The following is a 25,031-nucleotide window of genomic DNA, read 5'->3' as shown; positions in this document are numbered from 1 at the left end:
GTCTTTAAATAAAGTCATTAGAATGAGCTGATTTGGTTGTTCTGTCTTGGTATGAAACACTTTGATTTGTGTGCTTTATGTTGATGTCGTAGGTTATAATAGTTTGTGTAGAAGTCGTCATAGTTTTGTCAAAACATTTTGTCACTTGTGTTGATGATATTAATGATGCACCAGAATGCATTGTGATACAAGGTGAGCTGATACACCTCCACATTATCGTTATACCAACATTATATCCACCACCATTTACATATGTGCTGCACAGAATATGAGACAAGCTGCTGCCCGTCTTTTCTTTTTCCTCATCACTCCTTTTTTGCTAAACCTTTTTTTCTTGAGATTATTAGAATACATTATTGGTACATTGAAGTAACAAGTGTTTTAGGTACAGAAACAATACCATTGCATATAAAAAGTGTTCTTTAGTTTTACTAAAGTTACTCTATTAAATAAAAGAACCTGTCCTGTTTTTCACCTCACAAGTACCTGGTTACAAACGTAACCTTCTTGCTGCGAGGCGACAGTGTTAGCCGCTGCACCATCGTGCAGCCCAAACATCATCACGAATCAGAAAATGTCCTGTTTTTAGGAACAATGTTAAAAGATCAAACATGTTCTGTTTATTTTTTAAACTTAAATCCAAATTTAATACATGTTTTGTTTTTGTGGACAGATTGTTCATCAGCATTTAGATTCTTCTTTTTAAATTAAAGATCTGATGCAATTTTTTCTTTTACTTTAAAAGTCTTCATGACTTTTTACATTTATTAACTTTGAATTTTCTGAAACATTTGTTCTTTGATATATCTGAAAACTTCTAAAAAAAACCAGCAGACAGTCATTTTTCTTGATAAAGCTAGTTTGAGTGAACAAAGTAGACATAAGACTTATTTCACTCCTATCAGCAGCTCAGAGTTTATATTGCATGTTAATTCCACTTGCCTATATTGTTTGGCTCATGGCTCAAGGGCGCTCTCTCTCAGTTGTACCTGATATACTCGATTGGCAACTGCAATGCTTTGCCAGTATTTGAGAGACATGCCCGAGGTGTGGCGCAGCGCGCAGCACTGTGTACTAAATGTCATATATTAATGTCTGCATATACATATTGCGGGTTGAAATCACTGTGACTTATGACAAAGATATTTTGATAAGCCCTGAGTGGGTTACTGTATTGTTTTGATGCTAAAATGTCCAATTAGCCAGCTAGCTAATAAGCTTGTGTGCTAAAATAACTTGCTGTCCCTTTTGTAGTGTGCTGCGTGAGCTGTCGATGACGAGCCAACTGTATGACTGACCAGTACTTACTCTGTTCCTGTTCAGGTAATAAACGGCGGCATAAACAGACAGAGAAGCCTCCCACTCATCATTCCATCCACAACGCAGAGGGGCAGGGTTTCTTGAACTGGCCCACTCCTTATATATAGTCTGTACACTAATCCGGAGACCAATTTGTGTGTCCTGCCATTACTGCGGTGGCCACTCAGCGTCTGCTGCTGCCTGCTGACTGTGACAGCTGCATAGATAGTAAAGATGTTACACAGCTGCCTCCAGTTACTGATGAAGGTACCTTAATCAGGCCATTTTAACATTATTTAGATTTTAAAAATTAGACATCGGTTAACAGCCTGATTACATAATGGAGAAATGTTTGTGATGAAGTGCTGTAATATAACGTTACTCTACTAGCTACTTAGCTTAATCATTAACAGCTGCACTTAATCTTCACAGACTAGTTACATGCGTTTTTCATAGATATCCATGAAGCAAGTATTTTCTTATTTAATCTTAAATGCTAATGCAGCTGCTCTGTAATGATTACGTGCAGTTCTTACCTGATTATGCTAACTAGCTAGTAGAGGAACTTTATACTCAATCATTATATTCATCAACTGTCGATGAACAACAAAATACATCTACAGGTCATTCAGAGAGGGATAACATTACCGTAATAATATAGTAATAATAATAATAATAATAATAATTTTAATTTTATTGATCCACTTTTGAAGGACATCTTAGTCCTTTGCGCAGCCTGTGAATCTTTGTAAAGTGCCTGGTCTCATACAGAGGGACTCTTCAGGACATAAAGGCTTGTGTATTGTGTACTTTTTTTCCAAACTTAAAGTTTGTCGCGTTTCTTAGAGCAGCTGATTTTTCCCGATGTTCTTTACATCGTTGTCAAAGTAGAGTTACACAGAAAGTAAGTGTAAAAGTAGAATCATGTTCACTACTTAGAAAACTTGCACTCAAACGCGCAGATATTGTAGGGAGATGCCACTGCAGTAACGGCGGCTTGTTAACTTCCAGTATTTTTATTGGTGTATAAGTTCATTGCCAATAAATGCATAATAACATATTTATTAATAATAGTAAGCATCAATGATTATGTCTATAAACTGTTCTTCTTTAGGTGCAAATGTTTACTGTGTTATTATTAACACATTAAATTAATAAGAACCTTTTAAGGACTTTTAAAGGGGCTTATTAACTTTGATCTAATGCTTATTCCAAGAACCTTTATATGTGTTTCCAAATATTTTGTTAAAGAGCAGCTCCAGTTATGTTTTAAGACATAAAATGCTCCACTTGAAATAATAAATTGTGTCTTATGTGTTTTTTTCTGCAAAATACGTTTAATTACCTTTTTATAAACATCCTCCCAAAGTATCTCCTCCTTCTGCCTCATTAAAAATTCATGAATCTGCATAGGCCCCGCCCACTATGCACTATCTTTCACCTTTTGTAAAATTACAGCTGAAAACAAAACACGTCTCTGCCATCGTTTAGTGGCAACTTATTGAAACTTAGCTAGCTTGAAATGTAGTAATTAGTAGTAGTAACGTTAACGTTAGTAGTCAGTAGTGAGTTTGCAAAAATTACGATGGCGGTTACAGCTGGCTCGAGCATCGCAGAAGTGGTTGCCATAGGTTGCACATAAGGATATGCATAGTATCACTCCGTCCTTTTACGGTATTGGCTCCTTAGGTTTGTGACGTCTCAAACCTGCCGATCTGAAAACGTGTTGTTCAGCCTGTCCTTGGTACACTGCAGTTTAAAAGCCCAGCCATGGAGATGACTGCTGATGTTGTCCCTGATATGTCTTGTAGCACATGAAGAACACCACATGGAGATGTTTAAAAGGTTAAACACTGGATTCTCACTGGAGGTCTTTAACTTTTACTTAATGCTTATTGCATTATGCTTAAAAACAATACAGCTTTTTCTTTTACTGGAAGTAATTAAATAAAAAGTTTGTACATATGTGACAATCTATTTACAACATGTTACACAAAATCTGTTAAACTGGGAATAAAATAAAAACAGACAAAAACATGAAATGCATTGTGCATGTGGAAGATGCATGATTCATTACGTCCTCAGACACACACTGGTTTCCTTTCTCCTCTGATATCTTGAGACAACATTTGTTTAGATGAAATGGTGCAGACTGTGATTTTTATTGCCATTATACAGGCATGTGTGTGCGTGTATACATGAGACAGGATGTGTAGCTTGGGTTTAGCTGCAGTGTCTTTCATGAGAAATCTAGCTGAGATCATTTCTGCACACACCTTCATTGTCAGTCCATCTATTCTCTGTTATATCTAATATAAGGTTTCATCACCTGGCTGACGTGGAGGTTGAATGAGCAGTCTGATGCCGTAACATGGCCCTGCCGGCTTTCTCACAAGCTTGTGCTCTTACTGAGGTTGGCCTGGAATACATATAAAAACACCAGGAAGTTAGAAAACATTGGAAAGTATTAGAGACATCAGAAAATGGCTGAAGGTTTTGCCTATCATAATCAATGAATATGACAATACAAAGCACATAGAGAAACTTTTTTGAGGGTAATAGAATAGCAGTTACATTAACAGCCTCCGCTCTGAAATCGTGCTGTCTGTTTCTTTTTGCCCGCTTCCCTACACTTCCCAGAATGCACTAGTGGCTTTAAAGCTGTTTGGTTTGGAGGAACAGCACAATACAGGGGTCACCAAACAACCAAGGAGAGGGGCTTTCCTGTTAAAACACAGTCACTGTCCAGCTAAATTGTGCCAAGGTAAAGAGGCATGAAACCAGTCTTCCTTTGCTGAGAGAGGGGAAAGAAAAGAAAGATGGATAGATCCTGGAGAGTATGCAGCTGTTTTTCTGTGTGGTGTCTCTGCTCATTTGGCCAGCGTTGCGTCTGTTCACATGACCTCAGCCGTTCTGGATATCTAGTGGCAAACCTCAGTCCACTTTACTGTGTGCCAAAGTAAGCAGCCACACAAGGGTCAAAGGAGGAGAGAGAAGCCATGGAAAAGAGAAGAGCAAAAGATGAGCAGTTATAGAGCGAGTAAAAATAAGGCTGCTGAGGCAAAGAGGTTGTTTTGTAAGAACTGTTTTAGAATGTCTGAATTATCGGATGTTACTAAATAATTTTCAGCTTACAGTATGTAAAAGTGTTTTTGTTTCTTACAGGTATTTTAAACGTGTTCTAAAGCCTCACACCACCAGAGGGCAGAGTTGGATGTAAAATGCATATTATTTAAAAGTTTGTTGTGCACTGTGTATGTGTGTGTGTGTGTGTGTGTGTGTGTGTGTGTTTCACCTGTCCTGTTGAGGAGGTTTTGCCTAGCCCTGACAAAAGCCAGGATGTCAGCGTCGGCCTGCTGGTCTCCAGTCAGGGGAATAGAGGAGGATGAGAGCTTTGTGGAGGAAAGAGCCCTGAAATAAACATACTGTATGTTTTTGACGCAATAAAAGCTTAAATTCTTCACAGTATATTACTTCTACTCGTGGACCGCGGAACGGGTAGGGCCAGGAGGGCCCAGGACCGATCTGCTTTTGAATATAAAACATTGCAGCTGACAATATGTCACCCTGTTTAAAGGTATAATAAGTAGGACTTTCCTATAAAAATAAAATATAGACTTTTACAAATATCATATAAATCATCACTTATGGGCCTCTATACATGCGTGTTGGTGAGTGTGTGTGCAGACCCTTGTGAGACCCTTCCCTCTGCATCTATTCTGTTGTTTTGCTTTGCACGGGACATTTTCAGGAGGGGCGCTGTCGTGGTTCCCTGAGCCAATCAAAGCGTACAGGTGAGTGTGGGCGTGGTTCAAATTAACTGGGCCCCATTCAGACCGACGAACATGGTGAAAGAGCGATGCTGAGTTGGCCTTCTTTCTGTTGGACAGGCAGGTGCCTTAAACCGGGTAGGACACGCTAACCGGCTGTTAGCATGCTAGCGTAAAGCTAACTGGCCGTTAGCATACTAGCACAAAGGTAACCGGCAGTTAGCATGCTGGAGGAGGGGCCCAGTTTGTGTTGTTGACAAAATGCAAGGAAAAATCTTACTTATTATAGCTTTAAAACTCAATAGCCTAACTGTGTGAATAACTGTTAATTAGACTACTTTGTGCTTCTCTCTACATGTTTCTGCTCTGTTGACATTCATCAGGAGCTGTACGTTTTTACAAAGTCGCCTTTACGAATCTTATAAGGAGCGTCCTTCACGCACGGCCCGGATGCTCGTTGTTAAAGACATCGCGTGTCAAAACGATCAAAACCGACAGTTGGAGCCAAAATGTGGTTTTTATTTTGTGTTTCTTTTATCCTGCCATGAGACACTTTGTTACAGAGATTGTTCTGAATTAGATGGAAACCGGGTTGGAGTCTGGGTTTAAGTGCATAAAGCCATGGCTTCAGGTAATTGCAGGCAGGTGTGCGATGAGGTAAACCGTGTCGGAGTGTTGAGGTGTTGAAGTGTTTATGTTTAAATATTACGGAGGGATTAATGGACATCGTGATTTGTATATGACAAGACATGTTTAAATTCTAAGTTTAAATTTGGCCCCCGAAATGGAAAGATGCATGTGGACATTGGATTTGCTACTTCGGCTAGAGCACGCGTCCCAAACTTATTCCAGAATTCGCACCTCATCATCATTATCTAGGTAAAAATTAGTTTTGTTTATATGAAGGCACTTACACTGACAAATGAGGCCGACACTACACGGCTGAAGGTCATTATTTAACAGATGACGTCTATGCATCTATGCATTTAGAGGAGGGATGTGGACGTCTCCCTCTCTCTCTCTCTCTGTGTGTTTCTGTGAGGAGCATGTGAAGAGATGCTGCTCCAGGTATGGGAGAGACAGAGAGCAGAGCAGTGTCCAGTAGGCTAAGTCAATCAATGGTGGATAACGATCTTTTTGACAGGATAAAAAGTATATATTATAGAAAATACCTGAGGTCACGGTGGGCTCTACGAATTCCTAATGCGTTCTGCAGTCCATGCTTCTACTTATAGGAACTCCTGTGTGTGTATGTGTGTGTTGATCTTACCTCTACCATCCTGAACACTGCTGCTGTAAAATGTTTTAACTGTTCTCTTTCCAAAATCTTAAAGAGCCCTAACAGGTAACAGCTCCACATATCATGAAGCGTACGAACAATAGAATCTCTGTGTTACAAACTGCGGCTGGAGACAAAAGCATACATGTTATGCTTTTAATGTTTTACTATGGCTGTAAAATTGTAGTTTCAGCAGCAGCGTTCAAGCGAGACTGCAGGTCTTTGATTTGTTAACACAGTTTGGAGACATTACTTCACAAAGGAATAAAACTTTATGGCCATTTTCATAAGTGTAGAGAAAACACGGCACAGCTGTAAAATCTACACGTCCAGGCTGCATGTATATTACAGTTACTGCAAACATGTGGAGTATGCTACTGTATTGTTTGCTTTTTCAAATACTATTGAAAAATGTAGTGTAAACACAGTTAGTTAGTAAACTCAATGGGCTACAAAATCCACAGTAAATTAAATTAAATCGAATTGTTTCACGCTGTATTTTATGAATGGTGACAACACTCTTAGAAATAACGATTCCACACATAGACTGTATAAAAAGATGGACGACATGACAGCTCCCTAAAAGTGAAGCCAAACCCTCTCTTTTCATGCTGATTTATGTCCAAGTGTTCATTTGCCACATGGCAAACTCAAATGCGCAACTCTGGCTCTAAATGACGTCCGCCATGTGGGGGTATTTTGGCATCAATTCCATACAATGAGAGCAGATGAAGACACGTCGTCCATCTTTATATACAGTCATTGGTTCAACGGTGGATCCGTGTCTTCAGAAAACAATATGGCTCTTTGAAAAGAGAAGACAAGGGGGTCACTACAGGGGGAACCGTTTTGACACCCTCCTTAGGTCCTATGGGAAAACCTTTGAATTTAAAGTAGTTCTTGAAAAAAACCCCTCTTTGGTTTCTGGATGAAACCCTTGGATTATTAAAGGGTTCTCAGTAGAACCTCTGGGTGGGATATGAATTGAATTCTTGCAATAAATAGGGTTTTTTGTCGAACTCCTTTTGAGGGTTCTAGGTGAAACCACTTGAATACGAAACATTTCTGGCTAAACAAAACCCTCGGATTATTGAAGGGTTCTCTGTAGAACTTCTAGATTAGACCTTGGGAATAGTACAGGGTTCTCAATAGAAACCCCTCTGTGGGTTCTGGATGAAACCCTTGCATTATTAAAGGGTTCGCAGTAGAATCTCATGTGGGTTCTAGACTAGACCTTGGGAATGTTACAAGGTTCTCAGTAGAACCCCTGGGCGAATTGTTTCTATCAACCCTAGAAGATAGGGAGGTTCTGGATAGGACCCCAATAGAAGGTTTGGGGTTGAACTATTACACAAAAGAAGGGTTCTCTTCTCAACAGAACCTCAAAGGTAACTTCTCAAAGGAGGTTCTCTGTGGAACTTTTCATAGATGGTTCCATGTTAAACTCTTTGTATTGGGTTCTAGGTAAGGGTAAGGGTTCCAGGTTGAATTTTTTAAAAGGCCTCACCAGGATCCTAAAAGGTTGCCACGTGGTTAAAATATGAACTCTGTATGGTTCTAGTTGTCACATTCATTTCTAAGCATGTAGAGAAATGCACAGAGAGCTCTGTGCTGTAGTTTTAAAGACATCCATTGGTTCCCATCGTGCCAAGCCGGGCTCCATTTACCTCCACTCAGACGAAGGAGCGAAGTCTGACACCCTCCCATCCAGGGACTTTTCCTGCCATGCTTTAAAGGGGGGCATGAAGCCTCTGAAATTCACAGAAATGTTATTATTACAATTTTATCATGCAAAGGGCGGAGTCTGTACACACAGGATAACCCAACAGTACTCCAGAAAAGAGATTTACTGAAGCTATACTGACCTGAGGTCCTGAACAGAAGTGGTGGAAGAGTCTGCGCCTGCTGGAGGGTCTCTCACAGTGCTGCTAAAACCAGGTGCACTGTATAACAATTAAGGTTTAACAAATATTGTTATGCCATAATCCCACAGATTATCTGTCTTGATCAATAGGTTCTATACAGCATAATGTCATTTAGAAACTCACATGTTGGGTCTAGAGGAGGCACCACAAGAGGGAGCTACAGTGCTAACATTTCATTAACAGTGTTTCTGCAGGGTTCAACAAGTCACATTTCAGACTTGTAAAGGCATTTTTAATACCTCAGAAAAAAAGATGACATTATTTATCAAATAAATGCAACCTGGACGCTGATTAACAGAAGACAAAGGAAGAGATAAAGATAAATTGATTCATCTATTTAGGTTTAGTTGCCAAAGCTGACATTTGCCTCCTATGAGGCAGGAAGCCTCCTCACTACTGTAGAAGCAGTGACAGTGTTTGCTACAGGTCCAAATCAAACAGGATAAAACAGACCCTTAAAAACCATTGTCACAAGACTTTATTTAGGGAAACTGAAATCAATGCTTCTTCAGACTTTTTTAAGTCCTGCAGACATCCTGATGTAATCTGGACAAACGTTGTTGTCATCATTTCTGTTCATGTGATGCAATATCGAAAGTCACCAAAGGCTTTATCATTGGCCAATTATCATATGGACCACTTCCGCTTCTAAAATCACCCGGGCCGGTGAGGCGAACAAACTCAAGGACAGTAACCTTTTAACTATTTATACATTTCTTTTATGTTTCATGGCAACAAGCCCTAAAATTGAGAAGACAAAAGGTTCAAGCTGAAAATTAAAAACGATTTTGGCCGTTATATCTGGAATTGCTGCGTTTTTCCCCTTTAAATTATATATTAGGCTTGGGCGGCATCCATTTTTTCATACTGTAATACCTTCTAGCCATAATACCAGGTTATCAGGTATATTAAAGTATTTGAAAAGCTGCTGGGAAACTTCAGAGCGGCTGGTTGGAGGGGGAAGAGTTGCTGTCACACATTTGACATGGTTGTGCAATTACTTGTACATATCTTGCTACACAACACAGGATTACATGAATGTTAAAGGGATAGTTCGGTTTGTTTGAAGTGGGGTTGTATGAGGTACTTATCAATAGTAAGTGTACTACGTACAGTAGATAACAGTCAGCACGGACCCTGTTAGGAGAAGCCGGCCGGAGTTTGTACACGGAAGCGAACCAAATCACCGCTGCAGACTTAAAAAAGTCTTACATATAAACAAACATTTCAGTTTAAGTGTACGCTGTATTTCAATATTTTATCACAACTATTTTATCACGCCTGCAGCGCACGGTATCAGCTGTTCGTCAGCGGTTTGTAGGAGAGACAACAAATAAAATAAAATACAATATTATGGAAATGACAAAGTGCCGTTCACGGTGGGGACTAGAGGACATTGTTTTCCTACGCGTCCTTAAAGTGTTTTATACTGTTGAGTGATAATGGTGTTACACAGCGGTGGCTAGCTGCGCTAAATGTAAACATCAACACTCCAGGCACAACACTGAGACAGCTACATGCCTGCACCGATCATTTTCTCATCATCATCATTCTCATTCTCTTCTCTCCGCTCTCCGTGTCAGCAAGCATGGCCCGTTTCAAGTTTCCAGGGCACGCTCCCTCTGTAACTCTCCGGAGCCAGAGATAGTACACACTGCTTCATCAGCGTTTGCTGGCTCACCTTTCTCATTAGGTCTAAACCCAAAAAACTCCCACACGGGGGCAGAGGTATTTTTCTTTTCTATAAGTTCATCCCGCTTGTGGTCGCCGCCTTTCTCGGCTCTGCCGTTTAACTGTTCCTCCGGCAGCGGCCTGATCTCTGCTGGTGCATGCTGTGCATTACAGCACATCACCTCAACATAATTTCGGTATTGAAATTCATACCGTCGGGATTTTATAAATACCCTGGTATTCTGTAACTTTGTGATACCGCCCAAGCCTTATCAAAATCAGTCTCATAGCCACCTATCAGTCGGGCACTCGTAAATAACATTGATGAATTGAGTGGAAATATGTCAGTTAGAGGAAGGTGTTCTTACTTGTACATTAGTTGGACATTTACATCTGCTGGAGGGATGAAAGGACAGACAGTCGTTCACTTATTACATAACTCACAGAAAATGTGTCTCACCAAAATCCTGGAGTGCGAGGTGAAGACGGCTGCAAGGTCCCACTTGGTGACGCTGTGTGACATCTGGCTGAGGCCTCTGACTCAGATTCCTGCTCACAATCATTAAATATTTCTGGATCACTTCTCAGCAAAAAGCTCCGCTCCATGCTGACACAATGTTGAACACAATGTGGCCATATGTAACTCACAGCTATGGAACAGAGGACTGAAGATATTTAGTGTCCTCTAAGATTAATGAATCATTTACACTGTTTTCCAAAAAACGAACAATAGTTAGCTGAACAAATGTGTTGGATGTGAAAGTGCTGGCATGAAAACCTCCAGTTTCCTGCTTGGACGACCAAAACTGCACATGTAAGGGCCGTCTGTCTGACTTCCTCTCCTTTCCATTTGTCATTCAGTGATAAAATCCCAAAGCTTGCTCAGATGTGAGTGAGATACTGTTCTCTATTCCTAAGATCAAAACCGCTGAGTAGAGCCAGCGATGTCTGCTGCTCAGATGTTCGGCTTAACATCTTCTTTGTCGTTCCAAAATGTGCACAACAGCCACGAAGGCCGAGCAAAGTGTGTGAGACCAGAGAGCTCTCTAAGACACCAGAGACTGAGTTCTTCAGAAGGAGAACAGAGACTGAGTTCTCTAGAAAGACACCAGAGACTGAGTTCTTCAGAAGGAGACCAGAGACTGAGTTCCCTAGAAGTCAGTGTTATTCCATTTGGGAATATTTCACTCCTAATTCTCTGCATGCTTATCACTATAAGTATTTTATTCCCCACTGTGTTGCTGATAACCCGTAAACACCTGTTTCTTCTGTTAAAGGGTTGTTCTGATATTTCTATCTCCCCCCATATTTTATGGTCTTAATGAATAATTGTTGCATATATTTTGGAGTTGCTCCAGTTGATTTCTTCAGATGAAAGCAGTAAATCGGGATACAATGGCTGCAACAAAAACCCCAGTGTGCAGGCAAATGTGTACAATCAAAGTGCATCCACTAGAATTTCTTCTTTTTGACTCTCACAAATTGTTATCTTCAGTGACAGAGGACATTTGCCCGATGAAGGTCTAGTACCGACACGCTGCAAATAAATATCATTTCAGCAAGTTAGACCGTGTGCAGGAGTTCACACTTTTTTTGTTGTTTGACCTGTTCCTCTCCTACGCAGCTGTTTTGAAACAGATGTGCGAAGCGTTTTTTCAACATGACTAAAATGATCATTACAGTGATAGACCATTTTTAAACCAGAAACAGCTGTTACACAGCTCTGTTGGGAGCCGCTACAGTCCTTTGACAAAAACACAAATTTAAAGATCTTGAAGATTTTCATTTAAATAAATGTTAAGTCACTATCTATCGCCGAATGAGGTAACACAATGCTGATGGAGCCTATGGCCCACTGATGAAAGCCTTTGCATTTGCAGTATTACAGACTGGCTGTCTGTGGCGACTTTCACAGAAAAAATCTCAAGCGGCGCCAAGTTAGTGACGCGTTTTCAATCAGCCAGCAGTGGTTGGTCTGGCGGAGCTAAGCGGCTGCTTTTTTGCTCTCTGCAAGTGTTGCGAGTAAACAGTAATCTACTATGGCTGAACAAACAAAGAAAAGATGGATGACTACAGATACAATTTCAACAAGAAGTGAAAATCCAAAGAAGAAGAAACAAACTCGACGCTCAGATGAAGCAAACAGTCTGAAAAGGAAAGCGACCGTCAGCCAGGAAAATCAAGAGTTACAACCGGAGCCAACCGTGGACGTCACACATGCAGCACTGTCTGGATATCTGGGAAGTGTGCTCCCGCAATTACCGTTTATCGTCATAGGTTGCGTCAAAGAGAACGAAAGTGAGATCTTTCAGATCACCACTGTAACGCTGTAACCCTTCTACCGAACTCAGTCTCTGGCCTCCTTCTAAAGAACTCACTCAGCTGCCTCGATCTGTTAGTTTGTTGGTGTTATTGTGTGACTCTCAGTTTGTTTTAAGTGGTTGGTTCATATCCCACACAGTAGTTGTGTAACACAAAAACTAAGGCTGCGACCCTGGACAGGATAAGCAGTACAGATAATGGATGGATGGATGGACAAACACTAAGACTTGAAGAAAGCGATGTGATGGTTTCTCCAGGGTTAAATAAATGTATTTTACTTTTAACAAAGAGGTTTGTCTCTGTAGGGATCCTTTCAGTAATGTTGTAAAATAATAAAAACATAATCTGAGCCTGTGAGCGGCATAAACAAGCCCTTTAAGTGAACATTTATTCACAACAATTTTACATGATCATACTTTGATCATATAAAATTCCTCCCATGGATTACGTATAAGCGTTTTCAACCTGTTATGTTGCTTCTGGCTGAAGCAAACTACTGGAGCAATTCCAAAACTTTTCACCTGTAAGTCATTCATATATATTTATCATTTATACGTCAAAATATGTAGAACAAGGAGCCAGGTTTATTAAAATACCTGAATTCCCCTTTAAGACTGCTTTGACTATGTATTAATGCTGTTGCTGTCTTGCCTCTAAGCTGCTCTCCTGGCTCTTGTTTGGGTCACATGGAACCCTGTAAAAATGTGTTTCCATGTATCTGCCTCCTACATATCTTCCCACCAGGGCCCGTTCAGCATGATGCAGAGCAGAGGCTGCAAGGGTCACACTGGTGCCGTAAAAGCCTCCAAAGTCAGAGACACATGCATATCAACTTACACACACACTAATGCGTCCGCAGAGGCCAATGATCAGAAACCACACAAAAGAAAACATCCATAAATACAGAGACAAAATCCAACAGACGCTCTAATGTCATAAACATGTCTTTGACACACTAGTCGTGCCTTCGAGTCATGCTTACAGAAGCTTTATGTGGTGTTGTCACAAAGATAGGTACAGGAGAGGAAGTAAAGTCACCTGCACACTGGAAGCCTCCTGGCTCCACCACTTATGGAAGTCCTTCTGCAGCTTGACCTTTGCCCTCTCCAGCAGCAGCTGCAGGTGCTCGATCTCTGTCCTCAGCGCTTTCAGACGGCCGACGGTGCTCTTGTAACTGACGGGAGATATTAGCGCAGAATTCATCTTTTGTCCACGTTATTGAGCATCTGCTGCGTCCAATCAATCTTTAGCAGGGGCTTTGGAGAAACTATGAAAACATTGGCATGGTAATACATTAGCGTCCAGTTCCTACGACACTCACGCCTTTTTTTCTTGCTCAATGTGTTTGCACAGGTTTTCTTCCACTGGGTCGACCTCGTCCTCAGTGTCCATGTGATTACCCAGAACACCTAGGGTTGAATTGGACAGACCGGAGAGACAGCAGAAATGTATGAAAGACAGATTAGACAGAAATGACATACTATGAACAAAATATAAAATACAATCATAATGATTACACGTGTTTGGAGTCAAAGATGTCCCTTTAACATTTTTCTTTCCCGTGCTAATTTCAATACCTAGAGTGTTGGTCGATACAGAGAACCCCTAATATTGGTGGGAAAACACTGCTGACATTTCGCTAGTTTTGACTAAGAGTACACTGTGTGCTAGCACCACACTGCTGTTGTTTGTTGTTGTCACATGATAATTTACCTTGATCATTTGATTTTGGGGGACTGACAGCTGATCCAATCAGGGCATTGACTGGCATACTCGCCGATATCCGATACAGCCATAACATTATGACCACTGACCGGTGAAGTGAATAACATTGACTATCTCGTTACAATGGCCCCTGTCAGTGGGTGGGATATGTGAGGCAGCAAGTGAACATTTTGTCCTCGAAGTTGACGTGTTGGACGCAGGAAAAGAGAGCAAGCGTAAGGAAGTGAGTGACTTTGACAAGGGGCCACATTGTGATGGCTAGACGACTGGGTCAGAGCATTTCCAAACCTGCAGCTCTCGTGGGGTGTTCCCGATCTCCAGAGGTCAGGACCTACCAAAAGTCGTCCAAGGAAGGAAAACAGGTGAACCGGCGACAGGGTCATGGGCGGCCAAGGCTCATTAATGCATGTGGGGAGCAGTTGGGTAGTGTGGTCTGATCCAACAGAAGAGCTCCTGCAGCTCAAACTGCTGAAAAAGTTGATGCTGGTTCTGATAGAAAGGTGTCAGAACACACAGAGCATCATAGTTTGCTGCAGACTGGTCAGGGTGCCCATGCTGACCCCTGTTCACCGCTGAAAGCGCCTACAATGGACACCTGAGCATCAGAACTGGACCACAGAGCGATGGAAGAAGGCGGGCTGGTCTGATGAGTCATGTTATCTTTTACATCATGTGGATGGCCGGGTGCGTTTGGGTCTCTATCCTGGGGAAGACATGGATGCACTATGGGAAAAGGCAAACCAATGGAGGCAGTGTGATGCTTTGGGCAATGTTCTGCTGGGAAACCTTGGGTCCTGCCAATAATGTGGGTGTTACTTTGACACGTACCACCTACCTAAACATTGTCACAGACCAAGTACACCCCTTTATGGAAACAGTATGGTAGTGGCCTCTTCCAGCAGGATAATGCGCCCTGCCACACTGCAAACACGGTTCAGGAATGGTTTGAGGAACACGACAACGAGTTCAAGGTGTTGACTCGGCCTCACAATTCTCCAGGGACCAGTTTCACAAAGATAGACTTTAACTATGGCTTAGATATAACAAATAGTTAGACTTCAGATATACGTCTAAACTCATCCGTTTAACAAAGCAGTTTAGTTCTTGAATATCCTAAGCAGGACTTTGGTGCACTGAATTCTGGGTAAATTAAGACTTTTTTCAAAACCAAAAAAATGGCCGCCCAGTAACCGCATTTCCCGAGTAGAAAATTCAAAAGTTTTTAGGACAATATAAAATTTAGCGAAGAGTGTAACAACAACAAAAAACCTGACATGGAAAATCATCAAAGACGTCCAATTTGGTGCTACTGGTCAGCAGGTGTCACTGATTGTTACATGGTTACATGGCATTAGAGCTGAGTTAGCCTGGGGGTCAAGTGTCTAATTTTTGTTGGCTTAAAATTAGTCAGTCTTTATTTTTGTGAAACGGTCTAACTTGCATTAGACTAATGTATGAGCTAAATTAAGACTGGCCTAACTCTTTAGACAAACAAGTCTTTGGAAAAACAAGTCCGATCCATGGAGGCCCCACCTCACAACTTACAGGACTTAAAGGATCTGCTGCTAACGTCTTAGTGCCAGGTACCTCGGCACACCTTCAGAGGCCTAGTAGAGTCCATGCCTCGACAGGTCAGGGCTGTTTTGAAAGCAAAAGGGGGACCCAGACATTATTAGGCCTCATAATGTTATGGCTGATCGTTGTATATAAACAGGAATCAATAAAAGCATATAGTAGTTCTTTTGAATCCTGTCTTTATATTTACAGAAATACGTATTCCTTTAATTGATTTCTCTTTATATTCAACATATTTTTATTAACTTGCTTGTTCTTTTATTCTTTTTCTACTCCTCTGCATGTGAGTGCATGTCCTTCAGCCTTTTAAACACTGGCCCTGGATAATAGAAAGCAGGCTGCTGTGAAGTATCCTCTGATGCTGGTCACAAAATAACAAGAAAATCCTTTGGCGGCTGAAATGGAGGGAGATGTTTGTGTGTTTTTTACGACCAGATTTCCTCATCAAAGCATTCATGTCATTTATCAAAACAGTCAGAAAAGAGTAAATGAGGGAGTCTTATGGTTGCACGCCCAGGCTTTGGTCACTTAGCTTTCAGTCAGTGAGGCCTACTGCACGTGCTTTGAAGTGGGCACTACTGCATGTACACGAGCGCCCACAGTGTGTTCACAGTGTTTACCGCCCCCTTTCTGAGGGGAGTCCAATATCAAAAGATGTTGCCATTTGTGACAGATCTGTTCATCCTTTCAGTTGATGTTTTAGAAGCCAGCGGTTTGAATTTGAATTCATGCTGAAAGATTAGAAAACAGCTGCAATTTGTCGAGATTACCTTAAGATGCATGTAATTGCTCCATGCATTGTTTAGCTGTTGGTGTGGGTAGATGACACATGGTTCAAGTTTTGCTGTGGGAATCTCCACTGTCAGTTTGATCTTACCGTGAGCTTCCCTCTGCCTCCTCTGCTTCTCCAACCGCTTCTTCAACTCATCTGAGAAACACAGAGAAGAAAAAACATTTCCACAATAAAAAGGCAAAGGGCATTTTTTGCATTAATACATGTTTACATTCATCTTCTGTTACAGATATAATACTTCACCACAGCCCCAAATCCACCCCAAACTGCTCTCTTCCATGCACTGTAATTATTACATATATATTTATAACTGTCCTTGCCTGCTCTTGGGTGATATTTAAAGTTCACATATTACAGTTCACTTCTCTCTATAAGCACCTGTTTTGAAAAAAAGAAAGAATGAGCAGATGAATTACCAGGCAGACTTAAAGCTAAAAGAGACATTGAACGTCAGTATCTGCTGCGGTGAGTTTCCATTACGATCCCTCAGGTCGTATAAACATGTAGACGGTGCTGTGCTGCAGCTCTGTCTGTAATATGATCCTGTCGCCAATCTGAAAGCTGAGGTCCAAATATGAGAAAACCAGATGAAGTATTGCTCCGCCAAAAAAGGTCTGCAAAAAAAAAAGAAAGTGAGTGGGGAGCTACCTTTTCATGCAACACCTCTCATGGTGCCATAAACCAGTGGGATTATAGCTCCCACTTTGTCCAGGACAAGATGAAGAGATGGACAGCGTTAAAGGGCCTGTGTCCACTAACGCCGTTTTTTCAGGTTTTTTCAATTTCAGAGCGCTTCTCGCTGGCGCTTACTGTTGCTAGGTTATGAAAATAGTGCTTGTTAAGTCTGTTTTAAATTGCTCTGTATGCTTAATATTTGCTTTAAATCAATTTTACAAAAAAAAGAAAAAATACAAATGATGGAAAGGAATCGTGTCCTGTCTCTTCTTGATTTTGACTGGTGGGGGAGGGAGAAGTGGCATTGACGAGCGTGGTGGTGTTCCAAAAGTTGAACTATTTTCAGCTGATGTGCTGTGAGCGCAGCGACAAAAAATAGCTGGCGCTCTGAGTACGCTGAGTGCTGAAAACGCTGAACTGCATTGGTTTTGTATAAAAATTCGGTGCTGCCAGCGCAAAAACGCTGTTAGTGGACACAGGCCCTAATGCTCTTCCTACTGACTGGGGTACCTTTTAGTCAGATCAGCTGCTTTATTCTATCTTTACAATTTTTCATGACTTTGTGAGTAATACATTTCTCAATGACTTTATAGCAGGCGTTTTGCGCTGGCAGCGCCAATGTTCTATACAAAACCAATGCAGTTCAGTGTTTTCAGCGCAAAAACACCCTGGCTCACAGCGCTCTCAGTTGAAAAGAGTTAAACTTTTGGAGCAACACTCCGCTCGTCAATGTCACTTCTCCCTCACTGATCAAAATCAAGAAGGGGCGGGACTTCAGATATCCACTTTGTCAACAACAATGGTGGAGGAGAAGCGTATCATTTTGTTATGCGAGGATTTTATTTCTAGGTGTAGAGTTGCTGCTAATGTTAGGACACGATTCCTTTACATTGTTTTTTAATGTTTTATTTGTAAAATGTCCTTGAATAAAAGCAAATATTAAGCATACAGAGTGACAGACTTAACGATCACTACAGAGGGAAGCGGAAGGGCTGCCAAAAATCTTTCGTAATCTAGCAACAGTAAGCGCCCGCGAGAAGCGCTCTGAAATTGCGGCATTAGTGGACACAGGCCCGAAAAATTCCTTCCATCTAGAAATCATTCCATTGTTGGATTTGCACTCTGCCAGTTTAACACACAGACATGCTCATTTTTCAAAACACCCCACAAACACTTTTTTTTTTTAATGTAGACCACTATTCTAGGTGTCAATAAGCTGTAGGCCTGTAGAGGATGTATGATGTGGTATCGTACAAATGACTAGCAGGGACATTTTCTTCCCATGATGACACTGTTTTCCCTCATGTTTCTGGAATATGAACCAGGGTTTGGGAAATCCGCACAAAAACATGTTTTCGTACAACGTCAGTGGTTGGTGTAGCTGAAGATGTAAATGAACTGAGATGCCCTGTGGCTTCACATTGTGGTCAGCCCTGAGTCTTCTAACAGACACAACTTTCCCAAACACGACCCACAGCTAATGCATGTATAGTCTGCTGCTTTCACTGTAACATGAAAGGATTAAGAAATATGTACGCCATGTTGACAGGCTGAAGAAGTGCAGACAGCACAAAGCAGCAACATGAAGCACACAAGAGGGAAACACCACCCGTGTGGCTTACATCAGTCATGACACGTACTGAGGACGCCAGGGCCAAGCAATAACACATGTTGACTATCTGTATTTGTCAGTGACATGGTACAAACACTTAAAGTCAAGCACTCCCAATTCTAGAGTTCAATAGAGAGGCTCATATGTAATGTGTGTATTATTAAGTAACCACGCGAACAGAGCTGTTACATCTAACTTTTCCTTCCACGACCAACAAGACTGGAATGATCTACAATGCTCACCTCACTTTGATGACCCTCTTTTGACATGTTTCAAAGTCAGTCAGAGAACAATGTTGTTGTACTGAAAAAGTCACATGATTTTTTTAGCCCCTGATTCCTGCTTTGCGTATCTTTGTACAGTTTTTGTAACGTTGGTATGTCTTTCTGATGTCTTGTCACTGCTGGTGCAGGCTCTTGTTATATCACCCACTGACTACTGTAACTCCCGACTGGCAGCCCTCCCTGCATGCACATTCAAACCTCTGCAGACGGTCCAGAACGCAGCAGCGCGACTGCTCTTCACCCAACCCAAAACAGCACCTCACTCCAATAGACTGTATAAAAAGATGGATGACTATCACCCCCTGCTGACTGGCTGCAGTATAGGTCATAAAGCCCGCCTCCTCCATGTTAACAGATGGGACATGAGTCAAACTATAAAATCAAAATACACGTCAAATACGTTTTTCTTAAACATGGTTTCTGTCATTATAGTTAGTTCTTATCATGCTGATTTATGTCTCTACTGTGCAACTCTGGCTCCAAATGACGTCACCGATGCAAGATGGCAGCTCCCGGGGGCTATTTTGGCATCAATTTCGTACAATGAGAGCAGATGGAGATGCGTCGTCCATCTATATATACAGTTATTGGTCACTCCACTGCTCATATCCCTCCACTGGCTCCCAGTCGCTGCTCGCATCAAATTCAAACCCTGTTGCTCGCTTACAAAACAGCACCAAAAAACGGCTCCTGCCTACCTGAACGCCCTCATCCAGGTCTACACTCGCGCCTGGTACTCCCATCACAACAGGGCCCTAAGTCTCTAACTAGACTCTTCTCCTCAGTCGTCCCCCGGTGGTGGAACGAGCTACCAAACTCCATTCGGTCCGCAGAGTCCCTTTCACCTTTCAGTAGAAGCTAAAGACACAGCTCTTTATGAACACCTCTGACCTTAATGATACTGATGATCATCATCAGTATCAGGATGATATTGAGGATGATGATGGGGATGATATTGAGGATGATGATGGGGATGATAATGAGGATGTAGTTTATGATGAGGAGATTTTATACACCTTGTGCATTTTCTCTGTGCAATCTGTGTCGGATCGCACTTGGAGCTGTTTGTTGGCACTTCTTGACTTTGTTCCCTCCTTGATCGTTGCTTGCGCTTCATAAACTCTCATGTACGTCGCTTTGGACAAAAGCGTCTGTTAAATGAAATTGTAACGTTGTCAAATTGTATGTGTTAAAGGATAAAAACATTTAAAAAAACTGGCAAAAATACCAAAAAATAAATATTTCTCAGTGATGACTGAAGAGTCAAACGTTACAGATTATTTTGTCAGTACGAATCACTGAAGCAGCAAAACTGACGGTAACTTCAACAGTATTTGTGACAAGAAAAATTCCTTAAAGATTAATTTTCAGACGTGTCAAGTAACAGTGGTGTGCGGTGTGCTTACTGCAATACTTCATTAAACTTCAGTTCTCCTGCACGCCTTCCAGGACAAGACTGTGGCCTCAACACCACAGCCCCTTCCAAACCGTGCAGGGTTTCCCCCACATCGTCGAGAGACATGCCGTCGTCCTAAAACACCGGTTTCAAACTACAAGCCTCAATAAATATTTGGTGATTTTTGTGGGTCGGAGGTTAAATGTGATATGCCGCATGAATACCACAGTGAGCTTAGGATCCAAGGAGCAGGCAAACTTTCCTGCTTCTCAATATCTGGGTCCATGCCAATTCAAGTGTATTTGAAAAGGAATCTATTGTTAAGTCAGTGCAAAAATATGATTTAAATGATAAACTCTCCGAAAGAGCTTAAATAAAACATAAAAGTTTGTTCATTCCAAGAGATCTGGATGTAGCATCCTGTGTTTTATTGGACAGCTGTGTTTATGACAGTGTTTTCTAAAGCTGTAACCAGGAACATTGCATAAACCACTCTGATGAGCAGCTGATAACCACTGCAAGAAAAGCAGAGCAACACATTGTAACACCTGAACATTATCAATAGGATTACAATTCCACAAGCAAATGTGAAATACATGGGTGTGTGCAATACTCAGGAGGGCGCAATGTGCAATGCTCTACAATGACAGTAAAGGTCTATCTGATCTGCTTTCAATAAATGCCCAGCTCCAGATTTCCATCACAGATTAGATGCCAAAACACCTGAGTATTGGGGTCACTTCAGCAAAGGTGAGCAGAAAACGAAAGTGGGATACCAGAGCCTCATGCTCCATCAGGCACTGTACTGCATAAATCCCTCCCGACATCTGGCAGAGAAATCAAGGGATGCTGCTCATTTCCAGCTGCCGTACACCTTTCATGCTGTCGAAGATGTGCATCGCTGATCCCTCAGAATAAACATACAGTATATCTTTGCACTTTTTGCACCTAAGGGCTTGGAACGTATGCTCCTCCAGTGGGATTGGATTCCAGAGCGCTATGCTGTGGCCAAGAACAATACCCCAAACCAGGGGAATGTATCGAGTCTGATGTCTCCACAGGCTACCGCCTCTCCCTTTCTCCCCTGCTTACTGACCCTCCTGCTGGGTACATCCATCAGGAGAAGCAGCATCAAGCTTTTCTCTATACTATGCTAAATGTTTCCATGTTCTGCATCAACCACCAGACACAGGTAGTGTAAAATTTCCAGGCCGGGGTTCCAAGATGGCACGGAAACACACAGATGAATATTATGGTGCTACTTTCCATCCAGAAGAGGCAACCACGTTCCACTAAAAACAGTCTGTCTCATCTGTGAGGAATGCAGCTCCATGCAGCTAACAAGGTAATAATATCTGACAGCAAGATGGATTTTTGGGTATCTTTCCAAACTGGAACACAATGAAGAATTGATATGTTAAATCATAAAACTACAGTAATTTAACAATCCAGATTCTCCTTTCTGATTTCTGCAGGAAGCTTCATGCAGCTTCATGGGCCGACGGCTGAAAGACATTCTAAGGATGATAAGTGTACGCCGGCATGTGTGAGGGTAACGGGCGAATGCCACCAAACCACCAAGCGTGATCAGCGATGCCAGGCGCTGGTGTGAGGAAAACCTATCCATTTCACTGGCATGTGAAATGAGCCACGAACACACACAGTGGAGGGAAATTCATAAATGTAGCTTGCAATAGTAAATGCAAACCAGATCTGGCTCTAAAAGCACATTTGTAACTGCTTTGAGTTTACTGGAAACTCAACCAAAGAGAAATCACTTAGACTTATTCCCAGCGGTGACAGGCCGCGTCTTCAAGCTGCTTCATTATGAAACATTACTGAATTAAACGACTTGTGTTGTGATTTCAAATAAATGTGGACTATTTCCAACTATTATGAGGCTTTTTCTTGCTTACTTCAAATTAAGTTAATCACTTCAGCAAATAAGTCCTATCACATACAAAATGCTTGAAAAGTATACAATGGACAGCACAGAATAATGTTTAGACTGGTGAGTAAAACAACAAACCCACAAAAGCCCCTTTCCCACTGGTCAAAAAACCCAATACACGTGCTAACACACACATTACGATTGGCATTCAAACCCGGGTCAAATGACTCTGTAGTAGACCCCAGTAATTATCGACTCGGAAAAGAGACCGACAGGAGTATACTCCACTGGCAATGTGAAAAGAGACGATCGGCATCTATCTAAAAAACCTGCGTCAACACGCTACTTTCAGTGGGAAAGGGGTTTTACACTGCACTGTATGTCCGAGTGTGTGTGCACCCCGTGGTGTGCAGAATCTGTTCAACCTCTCTTTGTGTATTTGTGGCTGCAGCCAGTGTGGAGTTTAAAATGTTTACCTCTCTGTGCCTTAGTGATGCTTTGTTATGCTGTTTATTCTTTGGAAGTGGCCAGTTATTTTTTCATGTAGATTATTAATGTTTCTTGCACCCTCTGCAGTGTCCTGTCATTCTTGTCCAGCTTTCTGGATAATTGCAGTACGACTGCAGTTTTTAAATCGTTAATAGATTGTAATTACAGGCTGCAAAAGTGCATCATTTTCAGTTAGGAAACTCATTCTCGCTGGTGGGTCGACAAACAGATTGATGTTTTTTCCCTCTGTATAAACTGACGTGTTTATGCACTCTTTTTTTTTCACATAAAGGTGGTATTTAAAGTAACATCATGGAGATGTCGGCTTCTTCCCTTTGGCAGCACAAGTGGCCTTAATATAGGACTGTTATTAGACTTCACTCAACAGAGACATAACAGCTTCTCACTGACCTTTTTTTTCTCCATCTAAAAGTCAAAATGAGTTTATTTTTCTTTATATTCGTACTTGTTTTGTAGTTTCATATTCTGTAGTCACTAGTCTTTTCTTTGTTTGTTGGGCCAAGTAACTGATAACTCATCAGAGAGAAAACAGTATCACGCTTCTGCTTCTCCAACCGCTGCTGGGTGATGTGTGACGCCCTTGTGATTTCCTGGATATGCTGACTGGACACCCCTTTCACAATACCAAAAATAAAAAAAAAATACTTCAAATGCAAGGTCAGCGGACCAATTGTTGTGTTGTTTAACCAACGGTTAGCGCTGTCTCCTTACAGCTACAAGGAGGGTGCATGTGTGGGTTCCCTCTGGGTACTCCGGCTTCCTCCCACAGTCCAAAGACCTTTCGCCCACTGACAGCTGAGATCAGCTCCAGCCTCCCCCACGACCCTGAACAGGATAAGCAGTATAGATAATGGATGGATGGATGGAAATCTTTAAGATTATAACTTTAATTCAATAGTTGTGGTATGAAACACTGTTTTCTTACCCCCCGCCCTTTTTAACAACACGTTACTAAGAGAACAAACGTTTACACAAGTTATTCTACTTTTACTTGAGTAAAATATCCTTTACTACAGTACCTTTTACTCATGCAGACGGACTATCACAGTCTTAAAGCACTGACACACAGAAGTCCACACATGTATGTTTGAGAAAGAGATTTCTTGTAGGTAATCTTCATAATCGCTCAGCATTGACTGAAGCTGGGTTTATTCCAGGCCTCATTTTGGCAAAGTAAGGCTACCTGTCAGGGACATAGCCCAGAAGAACACATGGGTGTGCTTACAGAGCCATCATAAAACAGCCTGAGCCAGGCTAGTAAAAGCACAGGTTGGAAGACTCGGTGGGTGGAAATCAGAACGCGTCTCCGTCCTGGAAAAGTTCAGGAATGTGCTGAACGACATTTCTGCTCTCCAGGGAAGCGGAACCCCGACAGTGATGTGTTCATTAACGTTTTCCAGGCAGGTAGGCTGCTGTCTTCTGGGACCCAGACAACATTAAGAGAAATTATCAGCGTTCTTGAGTTCTTGCACCACAGCCTTCGTTTGCCAAAAGGAGAGTTTAACGTTTTCACAGCTCTTAAATGTAACGGGATTCCTGGAGGGCGTCTTACATTCATTGAGACAACTTACTGATTCTGTTTCTGGTTTCATTCAGCTGCTCCCCGAGTCCTCTGGCCTCAGCTGACCTGTTAAGAAGGATGCAATGGAGTGAAAAGACAAATTGTTAAATGAATGTGAATAAAAATAACAATATGCCAGAAGGTCTTTATTTTTATGTGGAAAGGATTTAAAGGATTCAAAATGACGTATCACATCAAATATTAAAGGATACCATATCTCTGTTGGCATGTTATTTAAAAAACGCATTACTAGATAGAGGTTTAAAGACTTCAGCAAGCTTCAGACAAAACCAATACCTTTATAAAACCTGTCTGTCTCTACAGGTGCATCGACAGCTCTCACAAACATACCGACCCAGTCCGCCACAATATATTTTCAAATCCTGATCAGGTCATTTTGGTGCCAGACTGCAAACACTATGTTGGGAACAGAGTATGGTTTGGCATGAAATAATACGTCAAAGTAAACTTGTGGGACGCCAACTGTGAGATGAACCCAGTGACCGTCACTGACGCGGCTAAAAGTTTTCCTGTATTCATTGTGCCGAGAAACCTAGCAACGCGCACCAGGCTGGCGGCGTTACTTTTTAACAGCATTTCTCCTTCATTGTGTCATAATCAGGCATTTAAAGAAAACGGTGATACAGTATTTAGTAAATAAACCTTGTGGGGAGCTGTTTGGATTGAAAAGACTGCCAACAGGACGGACGTGAGTGTAGGCAAATTGGTCAACACTAATGACT

At 41.6% G+C, this 25,031-nt stretch overlaps 1 protein-coding gene across 1 annotated transcript in view; it reads right to left on the bottom strand.

Annotated features, from left to right (window-relative positions):
- Window positions 1-3,688: 3,688 nt before the first annotated feature.
- Window positions 3,689-25,031, bottom strand: part of kif6 (kinesin family member 6) — an 89,286-nt gene continuing 67,943 nt past the window's right edge. The window contains exons 15-23 of the mRNA XM_069661123.1: window positions 24,299-24,354; window positions 16,444-16,494; window positions 13,588-13,675; window positions 13,305-13,440; window positions 10,405-10,493; window positions 8,214-8,291; window positions 8,016-8,099; window positions 4,551-4,710; window positions 3,689-3,718 (exon numbers count right to left, since the gene is read on the bottom strand). Of these exons, the coding sequence (XP_069517224.1) occupies window positions 3,689-3,718; window positions 4,551-4,710; window positions 8,016-8,099; window positions 8,214-8,291; window positions 10,405-10,493; window positions 13,305-13,440; window positions 13,588-13,675; window positions 16,444-16,494; window positions 24,299-24,354 (772 nt within the window). The remainder of the gene's footprint in view (window positions 3,719-4,550; window positions 4,711-8,015; window positions 8,100-8,213; window positions 8,292-10,404; window positions 10,494-13,304; window positions 13,441-13,587; window positions 13,676-16,443; window positions 16,495-24,298; window positions 24,355-25,031) is intronic.

This window comes from Semicossyphus pulcher, unplaced genomic scaffold (assembly GCF_022749685.1).
Source record: "Semicossyphus pulcher isolate SPU_LCO1_2020_fin unplaced genomic scaffold, fSemPul1.0.p SCAF_14, whole genome shotgun sequence".
Taxonomy (NCBI): domain Eukaryota; kingdom Metazoa; phylum Chordata; class Actinopteri; order Labriformes; family Labridae; genus Semicossyphus; species Semicossyphus pulcher.
Note: the sequence above shows the minus strand (reverse complement) of the source record. Positions and strands in the feature narration are given on the sequence as shown.